General features: G+C 55.4%; 5 protein-coding genes across 5 annotated transcripts; 1 reads left to right on the top strand and 4 right to left on the bottom strand.

Moving 5' to 3' along the window:
* Positions 1–16: 16 nt before the first annotated feature.
* Positions 17–2,504, top strand: COL26b_004033 (uncharacterized protein; the record flags this gene model as incomplete). The annotated part of the gene is made up of 3 exons (XM_053176918.1): positions 17–29; positions 86–233; positions 290–2,504. The coding sequence occupies 3 exons, from the start codon at positions 17–19 to the stop codon at positions 2,502–2,504; spliced, it is 2,376 nt and encodes a 791-aa protein (XP_053039240.1).
* Positions 2,505–3,735: 1,231 nt separating this feature from the next.
* On the bottom strand, positions 3,736–5,446 carry COL26b_004032 (uncharacterized protein; the record flags this gene model as incomplete). The annotated part of the gene is made up of 3 exons (XM_053176917.1): positions 3,736–3,803; positions 3,853–5,289; positions 5,356–5,446. The coding sequence occupies 3 exons, from the start codon at positions 5,444–5,446 to the stop codon at positions 3,736–3,738; spliced, it is 1,596 nt and encodes a 531-aa protein (XP_053039239.1).
* A 2,231-nt stretch (positions 5,447–7,677) lies between these two features.
* Positions 7,678–8,333, bottom strand: COL26b_004031 (uncharacterized protein; the record flags this gene model as incomplete). The annotated part of the gene is made up of 3 exons (XM_053176916.1): positions 7,678–7,851; positions 7,913–7,958; positions 8,017–8,333. 3 exons carry the CDS (start codon positions 8,331–8,333, stop codon positions 7,678–7,680), a joined length of 537 nt encoding a protein of 178 aa, XP_053039238.1.
* A 720-nt stretch (positions 8,334–9,053) lies between these two features.
* Positions 9,054–10,503, bottom strand: COL26b_004030 (uncharacterized protein; the record flags this gene model as incomplete). The annotated part of the gene is made up of 8 exons (XM_053176915.1): positions 9,054–9,129; positions 9,182–9,405; positions 9,458–9,491; positions 9,545–9,634; positions 9,693–9,849; positions 9,919–10,172; positions 10,227–10,289; positions 10,346–10,503. 8 exons carry the CDS (start codon positions 10,501–10,503, stop codon positions 9,054–9,056), a joined length of 1,056 nt encoding a protein of 351 aa, XP_053039237.1.
* Positions 10,504–12,401: 1,898 nt separating this feature from the next.
* Positions 12,402–12,944, bottom strand: COL26b_004029 (uncharacterized protein; the record flags this gene model as incomplete). Its single annotated transcript, XM_053176914.1, has 1 exon — positions 12,402–12,944. One exon carries the CDS (start codon positions 12,942–12,944, stop codon positions 12,402–12,404), a length of 543 nt encoding a protein of 180 aa, XP_053039236.1.
* Positions 12,945–13,922: the final 978 nt, after the last annotated feature.

Below are 13,922 nucleotides of genomic sequence, written 5' to 3'. Positions count from 1 at the left end.
TTCCCTTGGATCAACAATGGGCGTCTCAGGTACTTGCTCTCCCTTGCCTCGGGACCTCGTGCATTGCGTTACTCACCTCTGCTAGGCCTTCTCCCGCTGCTCAAGTCCATCCACAGGCCCGTCGAGCTCAAGAAATTCAAGGGCGAAACGCTCGGTGTCGACGCCTACGGATGGCTTCACCGCGGAGCCATTGCCTGCGCCGTGGACCTGGCCCAAGGCAACCCCACACGCAAGTGAGTCTAAACGTCCATTCCAGGTTGCCATCGGATGTGACCTAACCCTGCCTCAGATATGTCGACTTTGCCATGCACAGGGTAAGGATGCTTCTGCACTTTGGTGTCAAGCCCTACCTTGTCTTTGATGGCGACTTCCTACCCAGCAAGGCAGCCACCGAAGGATCCAGAGCTAAACGCCGCGATGAGAGCAAGAAGACGGCAATGGAGCTGCTCAAGGCCGGAAAGCCCTCCCAAGCGCACCTCGAGTTTCAGAAGGCCATCGACGTGACACCGGAAATGGCCCGCAATCTCATCGACGAATTGAAAAAGCTGGATGTCTCGTACGTCGTTGCACCGTACGAAGCAGATGCTCAGCTCGTCTACCTCGAACGCCAAGGCCTGATCGACGGCATTCTATCTGAAGACTCGGATCTGTTGGTCTTCGGTTGCAAGCGGCTCTTGACGAAGCTCGACCAGTACGGCAACTGTATCGAGATCAACCGGAGGGACTTTTGCGCATGTCGGGAGGTGTCGTTGACGGGCTGGTCGGATACCGACTTTCGGCGTATGGCCATTCTGAGTGGCTGTGATTACCTCGAGGGTATCAACAACATGGGACTAAAGACGGCTTACCGGATGTTGCGCAAGTACAAGACGCCAGAACGATTGGTCCGCATGTGCCAGTTCGAGGGAAAGCACCGCATCTCGGAGAACTACCTGCCGCGATTCTTCCAGGCCGAATTGACGTTCCTCCACCAGAGAGTCTACTGCCCGACAAAGAAGGAGATGGTGTTCCTGACCGAGCCCGAAGCGGGTAAGGGCGTTGAGGATATGCCGTTCATTGGTGCTTATGTCGAACCTGAGATGGCCACGGCCGTCGCCGTTGGAGATGTCAACCCAATGACCAAGGAGACCATTATCCCTGCTCCCATGCCTGGAGGCAAGTCGCCCAAGTCCGACTCTAAGAGGAGACACTCTCAGTCCGCCGAGGCTCTCGCAGCCTCTTCGAACCGCACACGACAAGCCGCCAAGCCTATCGATTCCTACTTCAAGGGCCATCAGCGTATTCCCATGGGCGAAATGGATAGCAACTGTTTCTCAGTCGACCCAGAGCGTGTTGCCGCCCTCACTCACAACGGCCTAGTACCCCGCGTCTTTCCGCTACCCAGACCATATATCGAAGGATCATCCTCACAACCAACCGAATCTCGCCCTACACGAACCGCCCGTTCAACAACCTCTCCACGTCTACTTCGACGGCGGACAGAACCCATCAAGAACATGCTGGAGCAGTACGCCCCATCCAGTTCTGATTCTCGTCGCATCACGCTCGGCGACTCGACGAATACCATGGACGAAATCGATGCACTGATGAAGAGCAGCTCTCAACGCCCGCCAAAGAAGGTCCGCCTCTGCGCAGACGCAGACGAAGCCGAAACGAAATCTGAGGAATCCCAAAAGAGCAAGTTCTTCCCGAAGAACGAAACGACAAAGAAGAGCAAGAAAGACGGCTTCTTGTTCTCTGACGACTCCATCGACGAGGCGTTGCTGAACCTCGCGGACATTGACGCCTGGCACAACCCTAAACCAAAGTCAATCACAGTCTTTGAGGAAAGCCAGGGCACAGAGGAGAGTCAAGGCACCGAGGCAACCGGCGCGGACAGTCAGTTCAGCAAGGACGAAGAGATAGCGACAACCCCGCTCAGTGACCTGTCCGACGTGGAGGAGCTGCCCGAAAAGAAGCCCGCACCGGAGACGAGCTCCAGACGGTCGTCTTTGCAGAGGTTTGCGTTCTCTCAGCCGAGCCCTGCCGCTTCGAGTCAGCCCGATACCCCGGCAACCGCTGTTTCGAGACAATCATCCATCTTCACACCATCCACCGCCGCCCCGTCCACCGCAGCCTCCTCAGTCACCTTCTCCGCCGGCTCGACCGCAGCGGCAAAGGCAACTCCGATGCTCACACCGCTCCAACGCATCGGCGCCCGGGCCCTCCAGCGAAAGAACACCCCGCCGCGCCGGGCCCTGTCTCCCACCAAGAGTGCAATTCAGCGCAGCCCCAAGCGCAGTCCCCGGAAGAGCCGGCTGCTGAAGTCGATGCCTGTTAACCCCTCGTTCGTGCCGCTGCCCAAGGTCGACCTCGCAGAAGTCGAGGCTCTCAACGCGCCGTGCGGGAGTGAGGATCAAATCGTCCACGATAGCGACGGTGAGAACGACGATGATGTCTTCCGATCTGACGAAGTTGAAGAGCGGCCCAGAGGCTTGAACCTCTCCCGGTTCGTGTACGGCTGAGTCTTCTGTCATGTGTCGACGCGATACCCATATTGCGACGTTATCTTATTCGTTTCCTGCGAGCGCGACCAGTCATCTCCCAAGTGGCCGGTCTGGCTGTGCTATCAGTGCACAATCATCATGATATCCCCCCAAGGATGGGATGCATTTTTTAGAGGTTAATGGAAGCATCAAGGAGAGAGCATTTGGACTTTCAACGCTGTATGGAATGAGAAGCAGCATTTCCCCCCCGCACGCCTGGAAAAAGGTTTATCATTGGTGGCGAAGGATTATGAGCCTAGACGGAGAACGGCTTTTTTTGTATGCATTTCTTGAGGCGTAGTAGGAGTCTTTAACGGCGGGTAGGAAATATATCATGGACGGAAAACCATTGGCAAGGTGTCAAGAAAAGTCTCGTTCGCGACCGTGGATGATGGAATGAGCAGCCGTGATGTGACGTGAATGCGGTTTGCTGTTACATTGTCGAGACTGATGAGGCTGACGCCCGGACGGAACCCGCCGGACGGGGTTCCGCTGAGTTCGATTCCCATTTCGCCCCTCCCCCATTCCCTGCGTGACGCTGCGTCAGGAGGGAGGCCCAGCCACCTGGGCACACCTACACCCACCGACGGGGCAGGCAAGGCCTGTCTGCGACCTCGGACCATTGTCATAGTTGCGGCGTTCAGTGGTGCCGCTATGTAGACCACACACACACCGCGAGTCATGATGCCCATGGACGACGAGTAGACCGACGAGAAGGCTAAAACTTTGTAATCCAGAGATTTGCGTGGCAATGATTCGAAGCAGCTACAAGAAGGCAGGTCACGGGTGGGAAAGATGGCATGGTGGACGCACGAACTCAAGCCGCGACTTGGCCGAAAACGGTGGGTTTTGCATGACACCCATCGCCTGGGTTCTCGTAAGTTCAGAGAGTCAAGCACGATGTAGGGGACGGCAGCAGCAGAGACGACGATGACAGTGATGTGCTGCGTAATGATTGCCGCTGTGCCTGGGACACACGGATTGCTACCAAAATTCCATTCCATACAATGCCCGTGATGCGCTTCTCCTCACGCCGAGTTATCCGTCCCTTGAGAAAGAAGAGAGAGAGAAAAAAAACCTGTCATGATCTTGTAGCCTCCAATGCCGTTACCGAGAAGATTGATGAGCCTTCCACCAATAATAAAGCGCTAAGCGTTCTTTCTACACACTCAAGCCGTTTCTCATGTATTCGTGTGAGTCATCGCGTGATTCAACGGCGGCTGCCCGTGGCAGCGGATGGCATAGGACCGGTAAGATCAACGTTGAAAGTCCAGCGACCTAAGGGAGGGTTAGAAATGATAAAGATGTTTGTTTATGCTAAGCTTACCGTTGGCCAAATTATCGGCGGTATCCTCCAGAAGAATGATGCGTCGCTTCTTGCAGTACGACGTCTTGTCCATGATGTCGACCTTCAGCTTCTTGTCACACAGCTCTGTGACGGGCTTCTCGAACATTTCTGACAGTGCCTCAACCGCCATCTCCAAATCCTTCTGATTGTCCTCGAAGATGGACGTCAAATTGTTGCGGGCAAGGTAGAAGGCAAATGCGTACGTCCACTTGAGGGTCTGTCGACAGGTTTGCAGTGTCTGCGAGGCCTGGTTGAGATACTGAACCTCGATCCACGACATGCCTGACGCGGTCTGGAGCTGCACCATCTTCTTCTCTGTCTTATGATAAATGTCCTTGTCGAGCTTGGCGGACTGTTCGTGGTTGGCGTAGCGGTTGTAGTAGTGCAGGTATCTCTCCAGCGATATGCGGGACTTTGCTTGCGCATCGCGGGCTTCGGTGCCGCTCTTCTCCTCGAAGCGATTGCAGTTGTACCAGCTGGTGCCATGCTCCGACCACAGGCCCATACACATCCAACAGAACTCGTGCTTGCACTTGCGACAGGTCATGTGGTTGCAGCCACCGTTTTTCTCAATAGTGGAGTTACACTTCGGACACTCTTTTGTGTTCGCTGATATCCAGTTAGCTGTCTCGGAGTCGTCGGCGCACTTCTTGAGCCATCTCTTGACGAGCTCGCAGGGGGCTGGTTGATGGTCGTTGAGGATGCAACCGAAGCAGAAGCGATGACCACATGCGCAGGCGACCGTGGGGACGATTCTGTCCAAATCCTTCTTCTTGATAGGGCACTCGACGGCATTCGGGCAGTCGGGAGCGGGGCACCACTTGAGGGAGTCCTTGTCCTCGACATATGTGCGGTTGAGCAGCTCGTGGTACCGTGAACCGAGTTCGGGGGTGACGAGAAGATCGAGCGACTTGGAGTCGATGATGCGGCCACAGCCCTCGGCAGGGCACTGGATGCGGGCAGCCTCGCCCTCTTCGCGGATCTTCTGGTTGAGGTAGTGACGGTAGCAGTCGACGCAGTATCGGTGACCGCACTTGAGAGAAAAGGTCTGGAGACCCTCCTCGTCCTCGCAGCAAATGTCGCACATAAAGCCCGGGATGGCCTCTAGCTTGGGCGGGCCGGTGACGTTCGATCCCAGGCCTGCAGCCTCCAGTACCTTATTCGGAGTATCCATGTAGTCCTCAATCAAGCGTTCCTTGTTCCAGCGGAAGTGGCGCAGCAGGATGGCGACGTCCTCCTTGCGAATATTGAGAATCATATTGACCTCGTCGATCATGTCGTCCTGTTGGCTCTGGATGTCCTCGGGCTTGTAGACCTTGAAGGAAATGTCGTAGGCGACCTTCTTCTTACTGTCGGAGTCCTTGATAATGCCGAGGTCGGCGTCGGGCTCGTCATCGAAGTCGTCCTCGTCGAAGTCTGTGGGAGAAGGAGCGTCAGAATATTGCGGGTTAGCATCGGGGATAAAGAAAAATGAGGACGCACCATCGGCGCCCGACATGTCCTCGCCGCTGTCGTCTTGCATCATCTCGTCCTCGCTCGAAAGAGCGGACATGAAGTCCTCCTCGGAATCCATGCCGTTGCTTGCTGTGGTGACCGGTGTCGGGGGAGCGTGCTGGGTCTGGTTGGCAGCTGAGGCTATCCTCTTGTTGGGCAAGGCGTCTGGGGACTCGGAGGATATCGTCGCCTCAGCGGCCTTTCGCTTCCGCGTGGTGGGAGGAATGGTGCCGACGAGGGATGTTGGCGAGGGGAGGGTTTCCGCAGGTGGAAACGGCGAGAGGATTTGATTTTAAGTAAAACCTGAGGCGAAGGCGGCGTCGAGCGGTCGAGGGTTCGAGTAACCTATTCGTGGGTGGTGTGCAGACGTCGACGGACAATAAGGCCAAAGGCGATACCAAGGCCAAGGTAGATACCGACGACAGAGACCAGGAGGAGGGCCGAGAGAGGGGGCCAAAGGAGTCACCTGGGGATTAGTAAGAGGAAGAGCGACTCGATAGGTGCCTGCGCGTTCGGGGATGGGTGCAAAAGGCCAAAGAAGTGATCAGGCACGCTGGACGTAGATGGCGGCAATAGATCGTCGGAGTAGATGGTCGGGAAGTAGGCAGGAAGATGGCGGCAGGTAAGGTAGAGAGAGAAGTAAGGTGTGAGTGAGGTGGGATGGGACGCAGGTTGGGTTGGGTTGGGTGAGGTAAGGTGCAGTGCAGTGCAGTGCGGTGCGGTGCGGTGGGCGGATGGGTGGATGAAGGGCGGGAGGGAGTTGGGACGGCGGTGTTAGGCCCAGTGCCCTGTCTGAGTCTCCTGGTCTAAGGTGTTCAATGTACCTACAGTATAATGCACCACAACCTCTTTCTCTCTCTCTCGGTCAGTCAGTGCCTGAACGCGAGATGCACCTGCTGCTGTGTGTGCTTTGTGTGCTGAGTGGGCAGCTGTTGGTTGGCAGTGGGCTGGGTTGGATGACGGAGGTGTTGGTTGGAAGGTGAGGAGGAGTGGGCTCCAGTGTGTGAGGGTGAGGAGGCACCGAGTGAGGTACAGAGTACCTAGACTAGGTATCTTGCTGCCTGTGTGAAGTGAGGGGTACTTGTGGTGCTCCTGGGGCCTGGCTTTTAAGTGGGCTGGCTGACTGAGTGTCTGCCTGGGGTTGGGAGTCGAGGAAGGAAGTGTGCTTCATGACCAACAACCGGTCACCACTTTCCACTTTCACTGCCAATAATGGTAGATGCACCGACTGACTGAGCGTCATTTGGCACTGTTAAAGTTCTAATAATTCAAGGCACCTTCCTCCCCTTTCCGGCTTTGATGAATCTGGGGAAACCAGAGGCAAGCGCCACCCAGGGGCTCATTGTCAAAGATAATGCAACTGCGCCAAGCATTGTGATGCGTCTGCGGCACAGAGGGGCACTGAGGGGTTGGTTGGCTTTGGCTCTCTGGATGGCATTACACACAAAGACACTCCCGTGGCCTGCAACTCGACGTCGATTCAATCAACTGCTATTAAAAGGCCAGTCAAGTCTCGTCTCAGCAGCCCTCGTGCCAGTCTCTGCAAAGCAGTCTGTCCAGTGGCTGCATCCGACAATGTGCAGGTGACTCCTTGTCAATGAGCAAGCAGCGTCAATGCCCCTCTGATGCAACTTTGAGGCCTCAACTCGGGTACTGCCAACTGCCCCCAAGTGCCCTCCCTGCCCGCCTGCAGCCTGCATGGCGCCTCCTGACTTGCCCTGAGCGCCATGCACCGCACCACCCACCACTGTCTTCGGCCCCGCCGTTATCAAGTCCTGTCACTCTTATCGATAAACCCCTGAAGCTGGCTTGATAAGCGTGGCGGTGGCTGATAAGCATTTGTCAGGCGGGAACGGCCCGGCACCATGTGGCTCCGGTTTGGCCGACGCCGGCCATGGAAGTCGGGTCCTCCCAGCCGGCTTTCGTCTCATGACCTGATCCCGTTCCGTCTGCCTTCCGTGCTGAAGACGAGGCCGGGGATACATATCTCGGCAGATTGTTACCGCTTGCAGAGCCTCATAAATTTGACGACAACTGGCTATTCATTGGGCAGCATGGCTGACTGCATAGCATTTCGATGTGGCGGCAAGGTTTGATTGGCAGGTGGTAGAGGTCAACGCTCTCAGATTTCTCATAATCTACCTTCGCCGATATTCTAAATCTTTCTTTTCCCAACAGTTTGGTGAACATGAGCTCCATCTAACCTCCTCTCTGCCCAGAGACAATGTTCGAGCTTAAGCAAGGACCGTATCGGCCAGAGAAACTGTCCAAGCTGTCAGTCACCATGGTTGGAGCAAACAACGCAACCGCCTACTCACCCTTGGTTCCAATGTTGTCGGGCTCGACGTGAGCCTCCTTGACCTTACCGTCCTCGACGACAAGAGTGTATCTCTTGCCGCGGGTGTCGCCAAAGATGGCGACGCTATCGAAGTCGAGCTCAAGCTGCTTGGTGAACTCCGCGGTCGGGTCACCCAAGAACCGGATCTGCGACACATTCAGCACACAACCAATCTCTCAACAAAATCCCCGGAAAGACTCAACATACGCCCGTCTGGCTCGCGGGGTCCAACTGCTCACCCCACGCCTTCATCCTGTAAACCTGTCAATATGTGGTCCTCGATTAGAAACGCCAACCCGAGAAAAACCTACACGAAGGGGTCGTTAACCGACACAACAAACACGGAACCGGCCTCCTTCAGCTTCGGGTGGTTAATGTACGACGGGACGTGAGTGGCCGAGCAGGCGGGCGAGAAGGCCGCGGGAACACCAATGATGAGCCCGTTCTTGACCTTGGAAAACTCCTCGGCCAGGTTGACCTTGTTGCCCGGCGAGTTCTCGACCAGCACCGGCAAGTCGGGGATCGCGTCGCCGACCTTGACGAAGGCGCGGGGCGTCGAGTGGAACGCCCTGGCTGCAGCCGCGGGACGGGCGAGGGCGACTCTTCTAGCAGCAGCGCGGAAAGCCATTGTGTATGATGGATTGTGTAGGTGTAGATGTAGACGTGTGTAATGGTTGAAAACGCAATTGATGCGATGAGATGAGAGAAAGAGCGGGATGATGGATGAGTTAATGTTTCTCAGAGCCTTCCTTCTGTCTCTCGAGCTGAAAGCTTAAGGTAAAGCTTGGGAGGGGCAGGGCACCTCAGCAGCAAGGACAAGCACCTTACCTCAAGCAGGGGGCAGGTTTGATTTAGTGCCTCATCACCTGCACCTGCACCTGCACCGAGGGCTCAATTGAGACACTGCTGGGAAATTGCAGCATGACATCACAGCGACGTGCAGCCCCCCCGGTACAGCCCAAAGTGCTCACATTCATCCTTGTGAGACACGGCCAACGACGCCCATTTCGCAATCTTTTCGTAAAAACGGTCAACCGCCCGTGCGGCCGTCAAATTATATCAAGCATCCCGAAAAGCCTCACCTTTCTTTTTCCTTCCAATTTTCCACTTCCAAGCATCTGTCAAGGTTCTCGCGCGCCGGCGGCCGCGTCGACACCGGCCTCAGCTCATTGCCGTTTTCGAACACCTGCGTCGACTATCGGGGCTTGGGTATCATTTCATCATTAGGGTATTCTACTCTGGCCGTCGTGGCCTTCTTTTTTCCTCTACGATCACCGGGGCTCATTACCATCCAACTCTCCGACATCTGCTGCCCATCTGCTGTTCACCTGTCGTCCGCTTGTCGTACTCAGGGAGCTCTCAACACCTGCTCCAAACTGCCGTCCTCGCCCGGCTCGCCCACTTTGTACCTCTTCGATTCCAGACTATCCGTGGGCTCAGCGATATATCCAACGAGATGAAGGGAGCTGTACTTACCTCCAGGCCAAGTTGCCGGTGCAAACGGTCTTCAGAGCCTCGGCCACCAGCCGGATGTGGTCCGCTTCACCCCGGTACTGGCGGATGAGCCTCGACTCGCACACGTCGAAGCTCTTGACGGCCTTTTCGATTTCTCCGACCACGTGCTCGACGACCTCCGCCAGCTCGCCGCGTTCGCCGTTCCACAGGAGCACCGGCACCGCGTTGAAGATTCGACCCTTTCTCTGCGCCACAGTCAGCAAACAAGCAGCCCACTAGGCTGCTGCGGTCACTTACCAGCTCTTTGCTCAATGAGAGCAAGTCGTTCGTCCTTGGGGTCTGTCAGCCTCTGAATACCTTGAACCTGTGTTCGCCTTCACTCACAGTCCAATGATGACACTGACCGCCTCAAGCATGAGCTTGTATGGGATCGAGCCAGTGACCAGTCCAGACAACTGCACTCCCGCAACAAACCTGCACCAATCAGCAAAGCCCGTCTCAATACGCAACTCTGGCAGCTCTGGCAACTCACTCGGCCAAGGCACAAAGTGGCCCAGCACCCGCCGTCCTCTTCCGCAGATCCTCGTAGTACCGGTCTGTCGGTACCTCCCCGCTCTGGATGTACCGCATCTCCGACACCGTTGAGTCAATGTACTCGAACAAGCTGACCCTCAGAGCCCTCCGCTGGTCTGCTGAATCGTCAGCCTCCTCAGCTCCCGCTCCCGGTCCCCCGGGCAGATAGACGACATATCACTCACCCTGGTCATAGTACCGGCAAATCACCTGCGCTACCTGCTGGAAATCCGAAATGGCACTCGTCGCAGGCGGCTCCCGCGGCAGATCCGAAAGCTGGAGATACTGCGCAACGTACTCCTTGGTCTTGGCCCGGAACTCCCTCGCCCGCTCCGAGTTCTCGTACTCCAACGCCTCGATGTAGTCATCGAGCCGTCCCTGCCAAAGGACCATCTGTGTCAACGTCCTCAGATGCTCCAGCGACACATTGGGCCACAGACTGTTCGCAGTCAGCAAGCGCTGCCAAAGGTATTGTCGGTACGTCACAACTTACCACGCCGCAAGCAAAGCCGGGTTCGCCTCCTCAACATTCTCCTTATCCCTAGGCGAGGCCGTCCTGCATCTCATTAGTTCCACGCTGCCAGCTCCTCAAAACACCACAAGAACCCTCACCGATCCAGCAACTCGCCGACCTGCCCCTCGATGTCCGAAGCGTGCGCGTTCCTCATGCAGGGCCAGTGGCCCATCAACCTCCCCAGGTCCGGTATGACCATGACCTGCCCGTCCAGCCTCCGCGCCAGCTCCGCGCTGTCGGTGTTCTTCTTCGCCATCTCACTTGCCGAAATTCAGGGTATTATGCTTAAAATTTTCCGCCCTTTCTTCTTCTTCTTCTTCTTCCTCGGAAGTTTTTTTTGTTTACAGTCACATTCGCTCGGGCGTGGTGCGTCTGATTTTGATGAGGCCGAGTGGTCTTGGGTGGAGCATGGCGAGATTAAGTCAATGCTACCCAACGACGCAGGACACAGGGGCGTTGGAGGTGGGCTCTCCTTGATATGCGACTCTGACAGCGGAAGAGGGGCGAGATAAAAAGGTAAAAAGAGGGAACTGGGGGGTCAAACCCTGGTGATTCACTGATTAGGGGTGACACGTTTTCTTCACTGCTGGGTGTTTGTTTTGTTTTGTTTTTCCTCTGGTTGTGGGCGGCCAAATCTGTCTAATGCCAGGGGAATACGGGATGGGCCGTCTTGGGTTCTTTAATGGAGTGGTGCAAATCGTGGGGAGGGAGAGGGGCTTTGCGAGGGTGCTTTGATTTTCTGCTTTTGGACCTGAAACGGGGGGCGAGTTTGCGCCTTCACCGAGGCGGAAATCAGGTTCGGTGTGCGGTGAGTGATTCAGAGCATCTCTTGAATGCCGCTGTCACTGAATGTCCATTGATTCGGACCGTCAGTGACGCTGAGGTGCAGCGGTTGGTGCAGTGGTGCCCCCATTTGGCTGGGGTAAACGCCGATCACGCAATGATTAATTTCCCGAACCTTGGGGTTGTCGAAACGAAATCCCACCGTCCGCCAACACCGTCGCAATGGCTCGCGAATAGTTGCCGGCTTTGAATCGTGTGCTGCCCCGCGGAATGAAACTGCAAGCAAGAGTCGGTGCCTTTGGGTCCAAGGAAGAGAAAATCCGTACGATTGGGGCGGCGTTCGTCGGAGCATAACAACGTTTCTGCTGATGGTTGCAAACGCGTGTTCATCTTCAATGAAACCTCAACTGTCAAACCCCGATTGGTTTGGCAGACACATACGAGTTGTTGGTCCGGTTTTCCCGTGTTGGGGACGGACTGTGTTGTATGCCACCCTGATTTCGCGACGCAACCTGTCGGCTCGATTCCGTGATGGCTTGCTGCTACCCTCGGTGTTTGACAATGCAGGACGTTGCGTACGCTCGGCGGCACGTCGCCACCGCCGACTGAATATGCTCGATGTGATCTCACCTGCCTCGAAGGAGCCCTTTCCACTTCGCAGAGAACATCCTACGCCTCCCCTTCACGCCGTCTTCACTTGTGATGCTAAACTCGACCCATAATTTTGGACTTCTCGGCGGCGAAGCGAATTCGCGAGGAATCGCTGCCTGCACAACCATCCCAGCCGGCATATCCTCTGACGAGAGCGAAGATTGTGCCTTCTTCCAAAGCCTCCATTCTGTGTCATACTCTCCTTCTACCAGATCGCACAACTCAAAGCCTGAGCTTCGCTTGATATCCACTCGAGCCCTCCAATTTGGCGCCAACGTGTCTAGTCGTTCAACGCCCACGTCTGATAACTTGCAGCTGACGTACAACGCCAAGTCATACCTGCAAACAATGATAGGGATTACGGAAGTTGTTGTTCCGGGACCCTCCGGAAGCAGTGTAGTCATGGCGTGTCCGAACCCCCATCTTGCAAAGACGCTCATGATGATGACCTCGAGGTCGTCCAGTGCGTCGACCGCAGGGATCCTGGCCATAAATTCTACTCTGCGCGCGTAATACAAAGCCCCCAAAACCCACTGGCCCAGGCGTGGGCGGATGTATGAGAGTCGGTGCTGGTGTATCAAGGATCTAAGCTGGCCGACGTTGGCGTCGAGGAGAACTTTGTCAGGGCTAAAGTCCTCCGCGGCGTCTTCAAGCTGCGCTCGTATGTCTCTAGTCTGGATGAAGTCGACAACAGTCCTGTGCAGAAACCCAACACGTTCGTTAAAAGAGGTCGGGCGCATTTGGGACGGGCGTGGTGAAAATGAGGTCCTTGCACTGTCCTATCAGTCGTCGCTTCTTGCGATCCATCTCCTGCAACAGCTCAGCATTCTTGTCGACGTCCGTCCAATACCTCAGGAAAGGTAGAGGTTCTTTGGACGGGGCTTTGTCGCCAAAATCCATGAAGTGGAAGGCAAGAACCGGGAACGAAGTCGCCGCGTGGGCCAGAGTGAGAAACAACCGCGCAGTCCGCTTCCGGTAGGACTCATCTATGTTGTTCAGCATCTGACTGAATGCTTCTTTGAGATCGATGGGAAGCGCTCGCAGCCTCTTCCGGAGATCCTGGATGTCATCCTCTTTCATGAGCCCATGGAGGAGGGACCGCACAACGAGGAGAACCCAGAGGAAAACACCTTGGGCTCGGTCAGTGGTCTCCAGCGACAACTTTTCGGCCGCGACCCCGTCGCTCTGCTGGAGCCTCTTGAACTTGTCGGAGTCCCGAAGGTTGTCTTTGACAAATCGTTCCAGGGCCGGCTCGAGGCGCATATCTTGATGTTTGGCGATCTCCCCATGCGCAAAATGTCGTTGGCTAGTTCGAATTGGTCGCCGCTGTATTCATCGAGGCCGTCGATGAAGAAAAAAATTCTCCATTCTGCCTGGGCCATTGTCCCCAGGTTTTCGAGCGCCTTGACAAGTTCTGACCGCCTCCAAGGATCGAACATGTTGACATAGGGAGAGTTCCATCGATCGGGAATGACCTCGCCCCTGAGACTTGTGCGCTGTTTAAAAATTTGCCGCAGCAGCCCCTTCAGCAGACCCTCTTGCGACTTTTGCATGGCAGAACTCAAGACAGCACTGTAGCTCGATGGAGCAGTAGTTGATGAGGGTGGTTAGACATGTAGGGGGTGGTTGGAGTAAGGGGGACCTCTCATGTATCCCTGGTCATACAAAAATTCACAAAAGAATTCTTCACAAAATGTTTTTGCATGGCAGTTCCGGGACTCCAGAAGTAATGCTGAGCAAGGAGTAAGTTGGCATTTCCTGCCCATTTCTTCACAAGTCGCTTGGTTTCGCGGTGGTGAGTCAAGTACTTCATCAACGTGGACTTTCCGGAGCCAGCTTTACCAGTTACCCAAATACGCCGTCCCCGTGCTTGAGCCACTCGATGAAGTTGACACTGTTCTTCCTGACGTCGTTGTCAGCAGGATCAGCTTCGAAAATCCACTCGAACGTTTTTCCGTGGGCTTCATGGATAGCCCATTCTCTATCCTCGAGTTGGCTGTAGTATTGGCTGTCCAAGATCGCTTTCTGCTTCTCCAATGTCCACATTTTATGTAAATGATCAACAACTCCTTCGAGCCTCAATTTCTGCATTTCTCCTTGATACTCTAGAGTTTCAGGGTAAGAAAATGTGGCATCATCATCCTCTATGGGGACTTCTCGATTGACTGCATACTGGGCTCGGTGAAGGGCTATGTCGAGCTTGGCATTCAGCTCGGCATAATTCTTTGCGCTCTGCGATGA

This window comes from Colletotrichum chrysophilum, assembly GCF_026319265.1.
Source record: "Colletotrichum chrysophilum strain AFK26 chromosome Unknown scaffold_23, whole genome shotgun sequence".
Taxonomy (NCBI): domain Eukaryota; kingdom Fungi; phylum Ascomycota; class Sordariomycetes; order Glomerellales; family Glomerellaceae; genus Colletotrichum; species Colletotrichum chrysophilum.
Note: the sequence above shows the minus strand (reverse complement) of the source record. Positions and strands in the feature narration are given on the sequence as shown.